The 18,958-nt window shown below is 39.7% G+C and overlaps 1 protein-coding gene across 1 annotated transcript; it reads right to left on the bottom strand.

Moving 5' to 3' along the window:
• Positions 1–3,319: 3,319 nt before the first annotated feature.
• FERD3L (Fer3 like bHLH transcription factor) lies at positions 3,320–5,637 on the bottom strand. Its single transcript, XM_064668251.1, has one exon. The coding sequence runs from the start codon at positions 5,264–5,266 to the stop codon at positions 4,697–4,699; it is 570 nt and encodes a 189-aa protein (XP_064524321.1). The 5' UTR covers positions 5,267–5,637; the 3' UTR covers positions 3,320–4,696.
• Between the last annotated feature and the right edge of the window lie 13,321 nt (positions 5,638–18,958).

Below are 18,958 nucleotides of genomic sequence, written 5' to 3'. Positions count from 1 at the left end.
GCATAAACAGGCCTAGAATCTCAGTGTGCTTGATTACTTGGTTTGAAACAAAGCTGTGTGTGACAACAGTGAAGCCTGTCCTTCTGCAGTACAATAACTCTATGTGGGAATTATCCAATATCCCTAAGTGTGGGAGGAGAAGAACTGAGTCACAGTTACGGCACTGAAACCTTCAAAAGCAGTAAAAGCCACGCTAAGATAATATATCACACACAACAATTTGAATATGTTGAAGTCCTTGTAAGTATATATTAATGTAGAAAATTGCACTACAAAAGTAAAGATTAGAGAATCACTCCCCAATTTTGACTTCTTTGAATGAATAGGGATTTCAGGTATGTAAGGACCACTGAACTGGAGTTTAGTGGGTCATCACCAGACTAGTAGCCACAAAAAATTCAGGGGCTTAAACTTTACTGCCAACCAGACCAAAGATAAATGCTGAAATTATGAAAGAGAAGGGGAAAAGCAAAATCCGGATTAAACGTAAATTTTAAAATATTATCTGAACTACACTTCTTAAAAAACTAAAATTTTAAGACAATTGCAGTTGAATATTTTTATTCCTTGAATTCTTTTATTCTGGGTATATTATAGACATAAAATAAAGTGAAGAATATTCTGTGAAGAGCGTTCTCTGAAGAATGCTGTGAAGAATGTTCCTCTCAATATCTAAAACAAGCATGGGTTTTGTAGCAAAGTTTAGGAGCAAGTATTCTGAACTAACTATATTTAGCAACTTTTTAGAAAAGACAGCAATTTACAGTACTACAAAAAGAGTATAACCAGTATATCTATCCATCCATCCTTGAACTATAAAGCTTGGCTGTCATTGTTGCAGATTTGTAATATTCAGGCCTAGTAAAAACAAGTTCCCATGAAAACAGAGACTCAGCATGCACAGCAGTCATTTTAAGCTTCACTATTTCAGCTATTTTTAATTAAAAAAAAAAAGAAAACAAAACAGAAAACCAGAAGGTCCAAGCTAATTGAAAGGACCAATAGGGTTACATAGAAATTTTCTATGAGAAAAATCACCGATCTGAAAAAGAAATCAAAGCCGCTTTTCCATTAGTCTTTCTTAGTACCTCCATGACTTCAAAAAACTAATTTATATTAAAGTTTCTAAAAGAAAAAACGAAGTTGTCAGACTCAGACTTCTCTTATCAAGTTTCATCCCAGAAGGAATTTTTATAGATGAGTTATAAATCCTCCACACTAGAGTGTTTATAATGGAAACGCTGACAAATGTGATAATAAACACCAACCATGGGGCCATGGTAGCTGGTCAGAGAGTGGATGCAGAAGTTTGCAGCACTATCACAATATTTTGTTCTGTTTCCAGTGCTAATTTGCTTAAAATTTCTTTCAGGTTCAGCAGCTGTAAAACAAGATCAGTCTGACTATAGATTGCAAAATCTTTTGATTATTTATACTTCTTTTCAAAAGCTTCAAAATTTCCCTCTCAAATATGATTTCATTTAGTCTTATTTTTTGGTTTACATGTCTGAATACTAATTGTAACATGATAGCTTCAAGGGAACTCAACTTTCTACCAAAAGTCAGCCTTCAGTGTCCAAAGAGAATATAAACAAACCAGCCTCAGACCAGGGTCTAAAAATGGGATATGATCAAACAGCTCTAAGGCTTTAAAAAACCCCTTATTATGTTTTCCCAGAAGTAATTGACACTGTCAGTTTTTGTTCTTAATGCGGTGATAATGGCACAGTGCTTCGGGGAGACCGAGGAGCTGGACTCAGCTTTGGTGGCAGCAGGGTTTCTGTGCAAGGGAGAGGCCTTTCACTCCAGTGGGTGAAATCCAAGCCTTGCTGAAGTTAGCAGCACTTTTTCACTCACTTTCTTAGAGTCATGGTTTCTCTATCTTCCTAAGCCTGGTATGTTGTTGTACTGTACTGTGAGTCTACAGACTAAAACGCAGCTATCTTGGATTGAGACAAGAATTAGGGGAGAAAGGATGCCACAGTTTTGTTATTTCAGGGAGATGGGATTGCACTTCAGCAAGAAGCTTGTTTGCAATGTTTCTGTAATTTGTTTATATTCTTAGCAGACTGAGCTTCCAGGATTTTGACACATCCATGGGGGCCAAGTGATGGGTCAGTATGGCAACTTTCTGTTTTACCGAGCTCTTCACGGCTATAAGAGAATGCTTTAGTTTTAACATGGATGCCTTGGATAAAAATCCATCTAGGCTACTGTTTTGTTAAATCTCTGTTAGTTTTGAAAAAGCATGAAACAAAAAATTTAAAGACCATTTCATCAGGTTCTCAGGTCCTATAAATCAATGTGTGGCCCAGAGGCAACTCAAAATGCATCTTCATACTTTATCTGTGCTGTTTGCACATTGTGTTCACTGCATTTTTAATTTTTAATGTTGTTTTTAGAATCAGTAGCTCATGTAAGAATGTTACTACTGTTTGGTATTGTTGCTGCAAAGTTTCCAGTGATCCTTTAAAAATTAAGATTCACAACACAAGATCCATTTGTATTTCAAAATACAATGTAACATTTTCTTTCTGCTTTTCTGTAGTCTCTAACACAAAAAACCTTGGATCTAGAACAATGTCCAAAGTTTTGTTATTAAATAATTTTTGAATTATCTATTGCAGATATGTTTACGTTACAAATCTCTTAACTTAAGACTATGTGCTATAGAGTTCTAATTTCATCCAGTGACATGTGCAAGAAAAAATATGAATATGTATATAATCATACTGTGAGAGATCATAGAAAAAAGAGTGCTAAGATATGAATATTGAATTGCATTTTTCATTTTCCTTAAAGAATTTGTCTTCATAATTTTGTTTGAGATGATGGTAACAGTATTATGCATTTGAGTTATGTGAACAGCTGTTGATTTTGGAACTTTGTTCATTCTTAGTTCCTTTTCTCATTTTATTTTTAGGAAGAAAAAAAAAGAAAAGAAAACAACCCCCAAAACAACACAAAACCATCTGAAGAGGTGAAACCCCCCAGTTCCTAGAAAGGATCCAGCTGCGTTAACTATCCAACTGTCTTTTGGAAAAAAAAGCATTCTGACAACTGGAGAGCAGATGCAATGTGTGGAGTCAGGGAGGTCAATAAAAACAAGTAGAAAAAGAAACCAAGGAAACAAGTGAAAAGAGAAAGAATATTAGAGTATTAATACACGATATTAGATCTCTCATGATAATATTAAAATGAGTAGAATGAGAAAAAGAAGAAGAATCACCACAGGAGCTGACAAAACGTGAGAGAAGAAATAAAAGAGACATAGGATCTTAGCTACACTAGCCTGAATCCAGGGTAAATATTGGTTTCACTAATATCACGATAATTTTCTATAGTGGAGATAAAAGCTATTCTGTGAAGCCATGCGGAACCGCTGCCCTAGATGGGCCGTTTAGCGCGGCTGGACGGGACTGTGAGCAAGCTGTTTGCTGCCCGTCTGCTCCGAACGCAGGGACAAATCCTGGTCTTTCCCCGCAGCAGCGACTGAAGGTACCAGCAGGAGCGAGAACTGGGGCAGGGTGAATCGGGGGGGGGGGAAAGGGGAGGGCAGAGAAGGATCGGAGAGGCTTCTAGGGCAGCCGCGGGCCCCACTCCCAGCCCGGTCACGGCCATCCCCCGCATCTGCCACTCTACCGGCACCTCGCCTCTGTTAAGAGATGCCTGCGAGGCATCAGTAGGTAACACTAAAACACGATCCCCGGCGTGACCCTGTCCACATCCCCAGGGTATGTACGGGCCGGGTTTCCCCCATTCCTCCCGCTCCATGTTTTTAGAACTAATTTATATTTATTCCTTGCAGCAATTAAACTCTCTTGGTGTATGTGTGTGTGTGGGGGGGGGGTCCAGCGAGAGACAAAATGTCTCAGCTCGACCTCCCCAAAATCAAAGCCCACAAGCTCTCATGTTTGCTCCCTCAGGAGGGAGCAGACGGCTTCCCAGGCCGGGCCCCCCGGTGCCGGGAAGGCTGCGAGGCATCCCAGCCAGCCGCTGCACCTCGTCCCCGACGGGCCGGGCCAGGCCGGACTGGGCACTGCTCTGTCAGCTTCTGCTCCGTGCGAGCCACGGCGCTGGCTGCCCACACGCAAGGACAGAGCTGGTCCCGGGAAGAAAATCGTGACAACAAGCGGTTGTGTCCAGATGTTCGGCTTCCCTGGCCCCGTGACACACGGCGTGGACTTGGCAGGCTGAATTTCAAAGAAAAGGGAGTTGTTGTTTATTTTTTAAAAGACAGAAAGTGCTGGGTTAAAATGCACACGCCGAGATTTCACTGGCAGGCAACTGGGCAGGAACCGAACCTTCTGGAAACCTGTTTCACGCATTGGAAGGGCTCCACTGCCCCAGCCCAGTCTTCCTCCAAAACAACAAATTGGAAATATTTTAAAGCAAGCAGGCGATGTAGCACAAACAAAAGGGCCTCGGACCTTCATTTCCCCCCCCCTTCCCCTTACAAAAATTACATATATTAAAAAATCTACGATATACTGAGCCTCTCTATCCGTCCTCTCCCCAGCTCCTCCCCCCGACCCGAGCGCACGCTGCTCCAAACACTCCTGGTTTTGCATCCCACACCTACACGGTCCTGGCTGCGATGTGAGAAGCCGAGGTAGGAGACACAGCTCTGCGTCCCCAGGAGGGAGATGCCGAGGCCACCTGCTCGGTGCCGCGCCCCGCCGGGCCCAGGCGCTCCTTAACTCGCCTCCTGCCTGCTGCATCCGTCCAGGAGCTCAGTCATGAAGGAGATGTACACTATGGCCAGACGCAAGGTCTCTATCCGGGAGAGCCTCTTCTCGTAGGCGAAGGTGGGCACCTTTTTCCTCAGCTGATCGAACGCCTCGTTGAGGTTGAACATTCTCTTCCTCTCCCGTATATTGGCAGCCTGGCGCTGGGCGTATGTGATGACCCGCTTTCTCCTGGGTCTATCCAGGAGGGAAGCGCTGCGCATCCTCTCCTCTTCCTCCTCCTCTTCTTCGTCCTCGGGATCTCCATCTCCGAAGGCAGCCAGGGGCAGCCCCCGGGCCATTCCCTCCCGGAGCGACAGGGCTCTGTCGCCGAAAGGGGAGCCGGCGGTGACGTCGCAGAGTCCCAGGCCCGGCCCGGCCCCGGGGGGTCCCTGGGGGGCTCCCAGGGACAGGTCGGCCACAAAATCCAGCACCGAGGCGCCAAGCAGTCTCTCCGGACAGGGCACTTGCGGGGCTCTGCCGTGAAACTCATCGAGCAGCCCCGGGAGCTGGTGGGCTGGGAAGAGGCTGGCTGACATCTTACTTCAGAGAGGGCTTAATTTGGTCCCCCATCCCCAGCGATGTTAATATTTATAACCCCCCGGATAACAGGATTAGCAGGACTAGAAAGAGTTGCTGTAAAATTTCTCGCCGTGATGCTGATGAGAGGAGACAGGCAATCCCCTCAGGGACACGTGGACGCTCCCGAGAGAAGAATCCCCAGCGAGTCAATCCTGTCACAGCGATCAAGGACAGTTCCTTCTTGGCAAAACCCTCCGCTCTTACCTGCTGAGCACTTTTGTCTCTTCTTACATACCCGCAACCAAATGATTTTCAGCCTCTTTAAAGCCAGCAGCCGCAGAGCCGGGTCTCCACTGAGCCTGTTTTCCTGCTTTCTCTCGGGATCTCTGAACCCTGAAAGCCAGCCTGACAACTGATGTCAGGCAAATGCATGTATGCTTTTAATGATGTCCTGAAGAGGAGACCTGCACGCAGAAGGTCACTGCGGAATGTTTACCCTGTATCCCAGCGCAATGGGAACTGAATGACAGGACCTCCATTAGCCTAAGTAAGCATTGTAGGGGACCCGATATTGCATTCCCAGTAGTAACTATTGGAATCGTCACTCCATTCCCCCTAAACACCCTTCAATCACAGTTCAAACACCTTTCCAGTAAAAGGCTGCTTCGTACAGCTCCTTTCGGTTTAGGTAATCTCATAGCACTTGTTTTGAAACTCCCTTCTCCTGCCCATGAGAAGACGATAAGCTGGTCCTGTTCAAGGCGGCAGTTGCTCTCACACCTTTGGTACAGCCGCCCCGGTCACCGGCAGTGCACAGAGTAATCAACTAATAATGCTGGATACGTACCGCAAAATACCGTGAAATGCACATGAACACACCTACCCGCACACCCGATACCGCTGAATACCTTTCTTTGATCAAGGTTTCCTTGAGGACGGACTCGGGATTGTTTTGCTTTTGTCTTGGGAGACTGTAAGAGTGGCTGTGTCTTCACCCTCCCGCACCACAGACTCTCTCTAAATAAACAGCCCGGTCCTGGCAATCCCTGGCAGTGTCAGATATACCCAGGTCGAATCGGATCGATTTTCTTTGGCACGCGATTTGTGCACACAGCTGTCTCAGGAGTGGCTGCCCATCACCCCTGCACTGCATTCTTAAAGCCTAATCTTCGCCTCTGTCATGCAGTGTTGTCACTCTCGCTTTGGGACTAATTAGTCTCTAATTTCTAAAGGGAGTTCAAAGCCCACCAGATCAAAGGAGGTGGGTGGGGGAGGCCGAAGGATCCCTCTCCGCAAAAATACTTCCTGTTTGACTACAGGACGGTAAACATTTCCCGCCGCGTACCGGGATTTGCCGTCATTTACAACTCAGTGAGCGAACCACGCACCCCCTTTCCTTGGAGAGATGCCGCGGGAAAGTCATTCCCCTCCCCGCTTCCCCCCGGGTCCGCGGGCTTCCAGCGGCGGGGCCGGGCAGGGCTGCGCGGAGGCCGCGGAAGGTGCGCGGGGCGCAGGTACTTTGGACAGCTCCGGAGAAGGGCGGCAGCTCCCCGCGGCAGCGCCGGCACTGCAAGTACCCGGCGGCCCCCTCCTCCGGGCCGACAATCCACCTCTCCCCATCCTGTCGCACCGCCACTACAGCCCCTGCTCAGATAAAAGGCGAAAAACAGGGTGACTGCCTGTATTCTTATTAGCGCTAGGTTTTCTCAGCGAGCAAGGGGAGAGCCGCTCAGAGACGGGTTTATTTGTAACAAAAATGGTACGGTAAAGCCCTCGGTGAAAGAACTAATAAGGCAAAGAGGAGCTGTAAAACATCGGTTAAGAGAGGTGTTGCCTAGAGAGCATCCAAAAGTAGCACTCAGCGAAAGAAAGAGCAGATAAATTTTTATGATTGACCCTCAAAGAAATGTAACTTATTTGAACTCCTTTTAGGTAAGATGACAAATATTTCTTTTAAAGACATGGAGGTATAAATTAAAGGTAAATAACAGCAAAGGTGTGCGACTACAGGATTCAAAATTCTGGGGGAAATTCAAATACTTCAGATAATAAAATGAAATGGATGGAGAAATGTGAATTCATTAGTGCTGTGTCAGTTTTCACATGAATTCACCGTTGCGTGTGAAACTGGCATTTAGTAGAGGATAGAGCAGCCCTTCAACAAGGTCTCTTCAGAAAGAAGCTCTTGCTCACATCTCTAGTTTCAGATTTTTTCAGGGCACAAACTACAAGGATAACAGCAACTGAAAGAGTTCTATATTGCAAGAACATAAAGGGAAAAGCTTTTTGAGTTAATATTGCATCACGAAGTGATATAACATGAACCATAAAAGATTAATCCATGGTGTGCCTATCGCTGAATTCTTAAAGGAAGCACTAAAGATAGGACTGAAACAGGACTGGGGAGGTCCTAGCAGAAAATGAAGACTTATTGCCAAGGGGAATCATCCGGTCAAACTAAATTTTTTTTTCTGCTTTGTATCCTGTTTTTTTCCCCTCATATTTTTGCTAAAATATAGATTTTTCTCTTATATTGACTATTTTAGATTATATATAATGAGGTCAATGAACTGTGATTTGTAGTATGTTTTCAGATTTTTCTTCATATTTCTTGACTTTTATCACATTGGGGGAAGTATGGAGGTGAGGAAATGCATAACGTGTATCCAGTGCTGCAAGAGACAGGTTTTCAGTGCATAGATAATGCACCAATGAAGGGGAAGCAGGAGAAGCAGGATGAACTCTCTTGAGGCAAGTTCAGGGTTATTCTGAAATCTCAGACCAGATTAGGTGCTCTGAAGTCTGTTCTGCATTTGTTTTAACTATGAATGCAGTTTGCCCTATGATTGTTTACCTTCCTTCACCCATCTCTTGTCCTATCTTTTAATTTCACTTGTTTATGAATAAAATTTTGATCACAGGATGCTTAGAGATGTTAAGCACTGATGGCTACAATTTCAAACTCCTGTGAGGTTATTGCCATAATTATTCTTCTTCAGAAATATATGTAACATGATTCTTGATGCTTTTCTGATCTATTATCTCTGTTCTCTTCTGTCCACCCTTAATTTTGTTTCAGTTGTCAACAGTTTTGAAAATCATTGTCTCTTAACATTTGTCCCTATATAACAAATCAAGTACCATTTGTACTAGCGAGAATAAAGTTAATATGCATTTTGACTCAAAACACTTCTATGGAAATAGTTTTACTCCTTTTATAACCGTGTGCACTGTGTGCCTGTGCTTATAATTGTTCACATTATCACACAGGAAAAGATAGACCAGACCAGAACAGTGCAGTACATATGTGTGGAGACAGGGCCAGCTTGCAAGGGAATAGGAAGAGTTAGAAACAATATCTTATCTTGACACTTGCTCAGTCAGTGAAGAGGAAGACACTATGGGCACCACCAATGAATTAATACAAAAATGAACTATTTAAGCAAAGCTAATGTAATATTGGTTGTTGGGATGCCAGAAGAACGCCATAGTATTCAGATGAAAGCAAAATGTGATTGAATGTGATATCTCTGAAAGAGTAAAGAAGACCTCAAATGTTTCAATGCATTATGTGGTTAAATAGGTAGTGAACATTGGACTGTGATAGAGTTCATGTTCAAAGGTTTTAGGTCTGAGTCACTTGTGAAGCAGAAGGAGGCCTAACAAAAAGTATAAAATGAACTGGTCAGTACTTTTTTGAGTGAGGTGCAACAAAATCAGAAAGGAGGAGGCCAATGATGTCAAAGTCAAAGCTAATATAGACCAGAGGAAGCAATGCCTTAATGGATGAAAGAGCTGGCAAAGCCTTTGGTATGTTGGAGGTAGGTGAAGTGTACGAGGTGAGGACAAGGTTTCTTCAATTTGACTTCCCCAGTCTCATGTGCTTAAAGAATTGATTGACTCCATCAGTTAAGAAATTAATATGGATACTAGAAGTGGGCTCATGTTATCTAACTGCTGAATCTTATCCAAGTATCAATTATCAAGGAGACATCCTGAGTGTTGCAGAGATGTGAGCACGTGTAGTGAACTTTGCAATCCACTTGAAGTCTGTCTCCCCAGATGGACTGTCTGAGGAGTTTGGAGATACTGGCTTCAGTTCTGTGGGATGAAACTTAGCTCTAGAATTAACAGTCTATGAAAAAGACTTAAAAAAAGAAAACGGAAATCCAGCAAAGTGTATATGCAGAGTAAGGGGGGGGGAACCAACCAGTTATGTTTGGGTGCAGTGACTAGAATTTGATTCTGTAAGAATACTCTGCAACTTTTTTTTCCTAAATAGTTTAGCTGTATAGGCAGTATAAGAATTAACTTTATTCCTTATGTTGATGATATATGTGAGAAACCTCTCCTCACAAAGCAGGTGAAGTCCAGTATACAAGTTCAGCAGAGGGACCAGTTCTGTTCTTAAAACCAAAATGTATCCAGTGAGTCAAAGTCTGGTCCTATCAGTAATTTCAGGCACTGATCCTACGTGCATCTGACTGTATTAATACATTCCTGTGTCACAGCCTGCCTTTAATAGGACTCCAATTTGAATACAAACACCTACTTACAAAGATCAGGTTTCACAATTTGGCTCTCCCAGACAAAAATATGACATTCGGTAACATCATTATTCCCTGACACAGGAAATCATTAGTAAAAATCAATATTTTGGGAAAAATGTAATAAAACTAGGTATGTTCTGCCAGTAAAGTGCAGTTCATTTCTATTTACAGTGGTATTACACACCATTTGAAGACTTTAAAGAAGTAACTGTTGATATTTCCCCATACGGGACCAAACGATGAAGAAAAAGTTTGAAACTGTAACCTTGGGTAAATCATAGACAAATGAAATGAACAGCTGTGGTTAGGGTGTGATGTGATTCATCATGCTTGCAAAGTTTTATGAATGATACTTTTTCCTTAATCATAACCTTAGGAGTGGGAGCGATGGAGAACAGGACATGTATTAAGGTTGGAATGACAAACTTAACTTTGAATTTCCTGGCTTTTTATCAGCATGCATGAAAAAATCTAATGTTATTTAAACATAGCTTCTTTCATCTCGATTTTGTTTTATAAATATTGTTTGTGGAAGTGGAATGCAATAGAATATATGTTCTTTATCCAGAAGTCTAGATTTTTTTCCAAATCTCTATTACAATTATTTAATTTTATTGTTATATAACTATGACTAGAGTCATTGATTAATGTTTTTTTCTCTTCCACTTTTCAAAATTTGTAAAATGCAGGGAAATGTCAGTCTGAAAACTCTTGTCATGTGAAGACTTTGCTTATATATGAACAGAATAAACCTTATATATCAGCAGAATGAATCTTGGTGGACTAAGGTTCATTACCAGAATCTCATATGTAGGCTCAATTTTTTTCATTTGGTGGGAGCACCTTTGGTCAAGTGAGCCATGTTGTCTTTTGACCTACTCAGCTTTGGGTCTTCTTATCATGACAGTACACATACCAAGTAGGATCTTCTACCTTTTATTTTTTCCCCTTTTTTTTTTTAGAGCTGGAGTTACCAGATGTTTTTTATAGTTCACAGGTGTATGTCCTGCAACCGGCAAGGAGGCTGAACTGCTTGCTGAACTGAAACTCATCTCTAAAAAAACAAGTCTCCTTTGCCAAGCTTCTCAACCATCTATTGCCTTGCTATCTTCTGGTTTTGTTATTCTCCTAAGGATATGGAACTTCCTTCCTTAATAGTCCCTCTTAACAGCTTTTGTCTTTGTGCATATTTATGACAATAGTCTCCAATTACAATATCACATAGTATCTTTCCCACTGGGTTTCCATCTCATTGACATTCAATGTATTAAAAGAAGCTAATATTATGAATAACATTTACTTATTGTTGCTTAGTGATTCACTTTTTTTCCCCCCCATGGTAAATAAGCCATGATTTAAAGATAAGTTTAAAAATTTCATATGATTTAAAAATGTTTCTCATATTTCATCAGCTGTCATATCAATGTCCTTGATAGATGTGGACTGAATAAGCATTATTTCTGTTTGCAAATGGAAAGCACAAACAGAACAATATGTCAAATAGGAATAGCAGGAGTTATAAGGTAATAATCATCATGAATGAGTAAAAGGTTTTTGGAACTACATAAGGAGCAGTTGAGTATGTTAACACCTGGGAAAGTGCTAGCCTAGACGTAACTATCAAGGAAGAAGACCAGACATGACTTTTGTGGAGTTGAAGTGTTTCTCCCGTTCCCTTCCCAGTATGAAGAGGAAGGGGAGACTTTCCTCTGTTATGCCTTCTAATTTATCACAAACACGTTGCTTTCCATTATATATTAGATTAGAAGATCTTCCAGACATGGACTGAATCTTGCTTTATATTTCTGCTGTGACTAGTAAGAGGGAAAGCCCAGACACTACTGGACTCTTTACGCATTACAAGAAGATGAGACAAAGACGAATTCACAAGCATTTCATGACAAAAAAAAAATGTGTATTTTAAAAGGAGAAAGAGCTAAACAGAGTCATAGCCTAACTGGAGAATGGGAAGCACTAATTGCGAGTACATGCTATCTTGATGGTGGTGGTGTGGAGGGAAGGCGAACCCTTTCATACTGCACCAGCAGGTCTGGAAACTTAGTAGGAAGATAGAGCTAGTTCTGGCAAGACTATAACATACAGATGAAGCCCAGGAGTCGTGGCATTGAAAATGTTTTTAATTTTTCAAATTCCAGATTCTGCCTAGTGAAGAGAAAATATAACATAGCAGGACTGAACCTAAAAGTTGTAGCAACTATCATAGTGCTACTCATGGACTCAGTGATTTGAGGGCACGATAGCAAATGAAACTATATACAAGTAGTAAATTTTGAAAGAAAACAGTAAATAAAAAAATGCACCCAAGTGTATGTTCAAGGCTAGAGAGTGAGGAATGAGAATTCATAGTCTACCTATTCTATAAATTCACTGATCTCAATGCAGTTTGTTCATGCCCTATCCCAGGTCATCCTTGCTTTGAATTTGCCCAACTTCAGAGAATTACTAAATAACAAAGTCTCATTCCCCTTTAGGGATTTTCCCCAGGCTAACAATGAGGAAAACCAGCATCAATTCATCTGCACAAAGGACATGGTGAATCATGGACAACTTCATCCTTGTCTTTAAAATAGCCTCAGATCTTGAATGCAATTATGTAAACACTTAAAGAAGGACCTGTAGATATTAACTGCTACCCACATAAATACAGAGTCCTGGCTATGACATGTTTTGTCAACATTAGAGTGAGTTGTAGAAAGTAATATTATTCTGTTACTCTGTCTTTTTATGTTGACTTCTGTTCAAACATCATGTAGAAAGGTCTAAATTGCAAGTATAGATATGTAAATACAACACCAGCAAAATGTGTAAGTATATCATCTTGTGAAGTGATAAACTGAAGAGGAGTAAATTATTTGCACTGGATTACCAAAATACGTTAGTTGCAAACCTAAGAACAAACTGGTCTGCTAGCTTAATTCTTTAATTGCTAGGTAATCCTGGCTCACAAACTCAGGGAAAGTCAAATCATTTGCTTTTGCTTTCAAAGCTAAACCTCTCTGGGATTATCTCATTTGTGAGACCAGATCCAGAGAAAATAAGTTAGAAATAGAACAATCCCTTTTAACTTTAACTCCAGAAAGAATGAATAATCGGGCAAATCTATTTTCTCTCCTATTTTTCAGAAATAAAAAAGACACATAGGAATCTCATTTTACTTAGCTCAGGTATAAAATCAGTGTTTTGAATTAAAAACTTGATATACAGTACTACACAGTAGTCAGTCAGAATGAGTGTCTTCGGATGTTGAAGATTAGCCATGGTGGTTTTGGTTTGGTCTTTACTGCTATGAGAGATTTTTTCCAGGATTTCTTGACTCATTCCTCTAAGCCTGTGTTGAAAGGGAGTTTCTTAATGCATTCTGAAGCAATCACATAATTTTTTTTTTTTTTCATTTATCATTTAGTAATAGAGTTAATTTCTTCAGAATATTTTAAGATATGTGTTTCAATTGCATCATGTATTTTTGAAAGAATTAATATTATTTTATTCATTATTCAAACACAAACATAGCAATGATATTTTAAAGAAGTTGAAAGAACAGGGAGTTCTGGCTAATGGACTTCTAATATTCAAAATCATTATCTTACCAATAATTTAACTAAAATTAATCATTGGATAAAAATATCTGTAGATCTAGGTAGTTGCATAAAGTTAACTAGGTGACATATTTAATCCAGTGCTCTTTTCATTGACAACGGATTCAACAAAATTTCCCACTGGTTGTGTATGAGTGTAGACATTTCACAAAATAATTCTGCTCAGAGGGATGAAAAAAAAGAAGAAGCTTGCAATACTATTCTGCAGCTAGGTTCTATTTTCAGTCAATGATAGAACTTGCTACATGGCCAGTCTTAAGGTTGACAGCAAAATCTTGGAAAAATAAGGAGCTTAAAAGGCCAAGAAGTCAGAGGCTTAAAAATAAACACTCATTCCTCCCCCACCCCCAAGGAGAGAGAAGTTCTCTAACACTGACTGAGAAAAGAATACAAAAAAATCGAGTGGGTCCCTACCAGAGCCTGAACTCTTCAGATTTTATCTGCCACTGTTTCCCATTTTAATTTTCATGTTTCCTCAGCAGACTGCTTACAGAAATGCACCATGAAGCCACAGAAACTATTTTTGTGCATCAGTCTGTGGAAATCCATTCTCATTTTAGCTTCACAAGTCATGAAGTCATGACTGGAACATCAAGGACCAGTGCAGCCTAATGCAGCTGCTTGACTGGCCTAAGACCTCACACTAGCTCTCCTTTTGCCTAAATGGGAAACTTTCTTATGAATTGAAACACAATGAGAACATACAGTTCTCATTGGACAGTGGAAAGAAAACAGCCCCCAAACCACATTTATAGTACACTTTCTTGGTATTTAGGGACAATGTGAAGAACAATATTTAGTCTGAGCTAAAAGTTGTCAGGGACATAAAAGATGGTGAGAGAAGACCCTGAAACTAGTTGCAAAGTAATGTTAAGGCAAAATGTGAGTTTGTTGAGACAGAAAACTTAGTGAGAGGTGATACAGAAAAAGTTGAAGTAGACTTCATTTTTTTGTCTTGGTTTTCACAGATAATGCCTGATCTTACACCTCTGTGTTGACCAATGCATTTTGGTAAAGAGACAACCCCCCAATAATGCAGTAGAAAGAGGATATTACTGAGAGAAATTTAAAGATAGTGGAGATGGATGGCACTCATTCAAGGGCACTGAAAAAGATGGCTGCAATGTTGCTGTCTCTGAAAAAACCTGTGCTTATCAGGGAAGATACCTTGCAACCAAAAGTGGTAAACACTAGGCCCATCTTAAGAAAAGTGAGGACTTGGGGAATTTTAGGCCATATTGATCCTTGTAAAGATTGTAAAGCATGTCCCTTTGTAATCCATCTCTAAACACATGAAAGCAATCAAGAATAACTAGTTCAGACTAGTTACATGAAAAATCATGTTTGACCGACTTGATTGCCTGCTATCATGAGATGTCATGTTGAGTGGGCAGAAGGAAAACAATGGACACCTGGCCTTCAGGACGGCTTTTGACACTGTCCCCAAAAGGATTCCCTATGAAAGCGGAGACAGTATGGACCGTAAGAACAGTTTGTTAGATGCATTGTAAATTGGCTCTACCACCACAGTAAAAGTGTAGTAAAATCAGTGCTTTGAGTTCCAGTTGGTAATGAGCAAAGTATCCTATAGTTTGGTACTCGGACTCATATTTTTCAGTATTTCCATCAAAAGCTTAGGTAAACTCACAGAATATGTCTCAGATAAATCTGCAGCTAGTACTAATAAGGAGGAATGATTGACATGAAGAATTGGAAAACTTGAATTCAAAGGGTGCTTGAGAACTGGGCCAACAAAAACATCATGAGTATTCTGAACCTGGGGCAGAACAACCTCATGTACCCGAAAAGGTTGGGAAATGATAAGGTTGTGATGGACTACAGGTAGAATATAAACCAGTACATCAAATTGCACATAAGGTAAACCATGTATTGGATTATATTAGTGGGAATGTGGGAGCCAACCAAATAAAGTTATTATTATTCTGTGCTTGGCACTGATGAAGCTGTATAAGGAAAACAAAGCCTGATTTAGAGGGATGCTGAGAAACAAGAGGTTACAGTGATGCACATTGAAGACGATCATGAGGAGAAATTGAAAAAGCTGGACTTTAGTCTGACAAAGAGGTTAAGGAATGATCTATTAGCAACCTAGCAACCTGCAACTACTAGAAGGAGAGGTAAAAAGATGACAAAAACATCTTAATTGTGGCTGACAGGTAATGAACAACACTGGAACAGGCTACCCAGAGAGAATGGGGAATCTTCAGCCTTGAAAAGTTTCTGGACAGGGTAGCACTAAGATATGCCTTACCTGACCTACTGCTAGCTAGCAAAAGTAAACTACATGTGGGAGAGACCTCCAAATATTCCTTACAAGGAGAAGATCTATGATTCTGTGATTCTTGGAATCTGGAATTCTGAACCCCATTGCCTTTTTGCTTTGCAACAACACATTTTTTCCCAACAGGAGTAGATGGCGTGTCCCCTTAACTTTAGGTTCTGAAAAAGTTTCCACAGAGAGTTTATTTAGGATAAAATAAAAGCTCTTGAATGTATTTGTGGTTATGGCATCTGAGAAAATATATATGAAATACAGCAGAATATTTTGATATGGTAGGTCTGAGCTTTTTAGTGAATGATTAGATCCCAAAAAGGCAAACACCTTTTTTGAGTTCACAGATATCCATACAGAAGTAGTGCCATTCACTTCAAGTGCAATGAAAACTTGAAGTTACCAAGTGCTTGAGGGATTTGTTGCTTATGTCTTTGGTTCTTCTTTAAAATGAAGTACTAACTGCAAAAGGCTGAGGGCTGTGTAAAATGCTCACTACTCACAAGCAAGCAACAACAACAATAAAGTAAACAGTCAAACCATTAACTATCTAAAAAAATGAATCTGGAAGATAGCACCTCTTTTAATGGCTTATTTACAAAGCTATTCAAGCAACTAGAGCATAATTTCAGTGTTCAGTTTCTCACCTTGGAATTTGTTCCTATTCAGTCATTTGTAGTGAACAGACAATAACATCTGGGATGTTAAATTAAAAGAAAACATCAGCATAGAATTGTCTTAATGATTAGATAGTATGTTACTCAAACATAGAGTGGAAGCTCACTAATTTGTACTGTAGAGGCAAAGATATTTTGTGTCATATATTTTTCTGTCTGCTTGTATTGTACAGAATTCCAGACTGAGCTGCAGTTTTTACAACATACAGAGTACTCCACATGTGTGCAGTTTGGATTTCACAGGACTGTAAATAATTTTAACTGTTTGCATTCGTTGTTGGTTTTAATCTTTTAGATGCATGAACTCTTGAATTTTTATCAGGTTTTCATGAAACTTTGATACAGGATTATTCATCTTAAAAAATTGCATGCCTTTACTGTAAGTCTGAGAAGAATTTATATCCCTAGGGCTTTCCTCTAGGATATCTTTTGACATCAAAAAGGTGAAATTATAAATAGATTCTATTTCTTTCAGATGTCTATTTAATTTTTTTCTTCAAAACACTGTAATTTAATTTTAAAGTTCACTTTGAAAATAAACAATAAACGGAAGTGTTTTCAGAGATAATGCTTTTTCTTTGCTCGAAATAAAAGCAGACATCTGGTTCTAAATTATTATCTTTTAATTGTCTACCTAATCACTAGGTTTGGTGAATTTCAAAATGGCATTTATTTACCAATCAGAAAAATACATTGCTGACAGAAATCTTTTTGCACACATATATGAATACAACATGCTGTCTTTTATTTTTCATTTGTATCCATTCACATCCACTTACAATGTTACACATTCAGAATATTGTAAATGCAACAAACATTCTTATTGTATAGTGCTTGCTATTTTGTTTATTAGCAAAACCAGTTTATTCTATCAATGGGCCTGTGTTTGTAGAAGTAAATATATAATATTCATTAGAATTCTACTCTTTCTTCTCCTTGCTATCATTCACAGTCTATCGATATAAAACAAGTTCTATCTATCCTTCCACCCAGATGGTTGACGTTACATGTGATTGCATGAAAGCTCTGATATGAAATGCCTATGGCTTACTGGATTACCCTCTCCCCACATGTTTCAAATTAATAATAAAAAAGAAAGAATAAAAGAACCAGTGCAATCTTGCTACAAAAGAACAAGAGTTTATTGTATAACAGGATTGCAGATGTGGAAAGGTGCTCATAATAAGGCTACACTATTTTTGTTTCATTGTGCATCTGGAATGCCAAAGGATCTTTAAGGCACTGGGAGCTCATACTGGACAGTTTTGGCTTTTTGATTAACTTAATATTCAGAGAAATGATTAGGTTTTGTAAACTCTGTGCCATTCATCATCATATTGTCATTTATGTAATCACAAAATGATTTACAAAGTCAAGACTTTTTTCTAATTTCTGAAACAATTTTAAGACATCAAAGGCTTTCAGAGAGAAACATCAAAGAGTAGTCCAAATCAGAGATTTCTGGCTAAGACAGTTCAGTTCATTTAATATCCTCTGGTTTTCTAAGGATTAAATTACAGCATATAAAATTCTTGGAATCTGTCTAAGTAAGCTGTATCATATATTTATTATTTATTACAGTATGGCCTTTTTTTTTTTGTGGGGCAAAGTACTTCGTGGTATAGAAGATGCCATCTTTTCAATTTATCAAACCAGCAGCAAATTCTTATGAAATATTAGAGGTACAATGATCTAATCCTACTGGGAATGGAGAAATGTGTTAACTAAGGAAATATTTGCACATGAGCTCAGTATGAAATGCAGTTCTTCTCTTGTAATCAGCCTGCTACAGAGGGATGCTTATATAAATTTAGTAAGTATTAATAATTGGTAGTAGAGAAGCTGGCTGTATGAATGTCAGGCATTGCATGTCACCGGCACACATGCAAGTCCTAGCCAGAGAATTTAGAAGACACAAACATTGCAAATTGATCTACTTAAGAAATGAATCAGTAGAGACATAGAGGTTTATTTTTATTGTGCACAGCCAGGAATATAAAGAAATGCAATTACCTTCACTGTCCACCTAAGAAAGACAGGATGTTAGCGATTGCCTTCAAGTAAGGAAAGTAGGTGAAAATGCGTGCCTGGCTTACCAAATATCTAGGAGGATCCTACCTGAGAGAACAGCTCTGTGAATTACAAGCTCTCTCCAGAACCTGTTCCTATAGACTAATAATTAAATTTATAAATGCTCATCCTTGAAAGGCATGCTACAACTCTTTCAAAAGCAGCCTACTGACTAGAGGAACTGAGTTTCTAGGAATTTGATCTCATACTACTGTATAAGAAGGTTTTGCCCAGCTGGATTTCTATTCTAATACTCACAACAAGCTGGGTTAGGTTCAAGACAGTTCAGAAACTCAAGCAACAAAATGTATGGTTTGTAAGTAAAAACCCCATAACTCTTTCATATTTACATTCCTACTTTCTATTTTAGGAAGATAATGAGATTACATGTAGAACAGTCACATCAGACCTTGAATGCAGAATTATTTTTCAAGATAAAACTCCAGGAAAAAAAAAAAGTTCCGTAAACATGAAGAAACACTTGACTTTTTACCAAGATTTT

The sequence above is a fragment of the Pseudopipra pipra genome, chromosome 1, assembly GCF_036250125.1.
Source record: "Pseudopipra pipra isolate bDixPip1 chromosome 1, bDixPip1.hap1, whole genome shotgun sequence".
NCBI classification, from domain to species: Eukaryota; Metazoa; Chordata; class Aves; order Passeriformes; family Pipridae; genus Pseudopipra; species Pseudopipra pipra.
The sequence above is the reverse complement of the archived record's forward strand: the minus strand, read 5'-3'. Positions and strand labels throughout refer to the sequence as shown.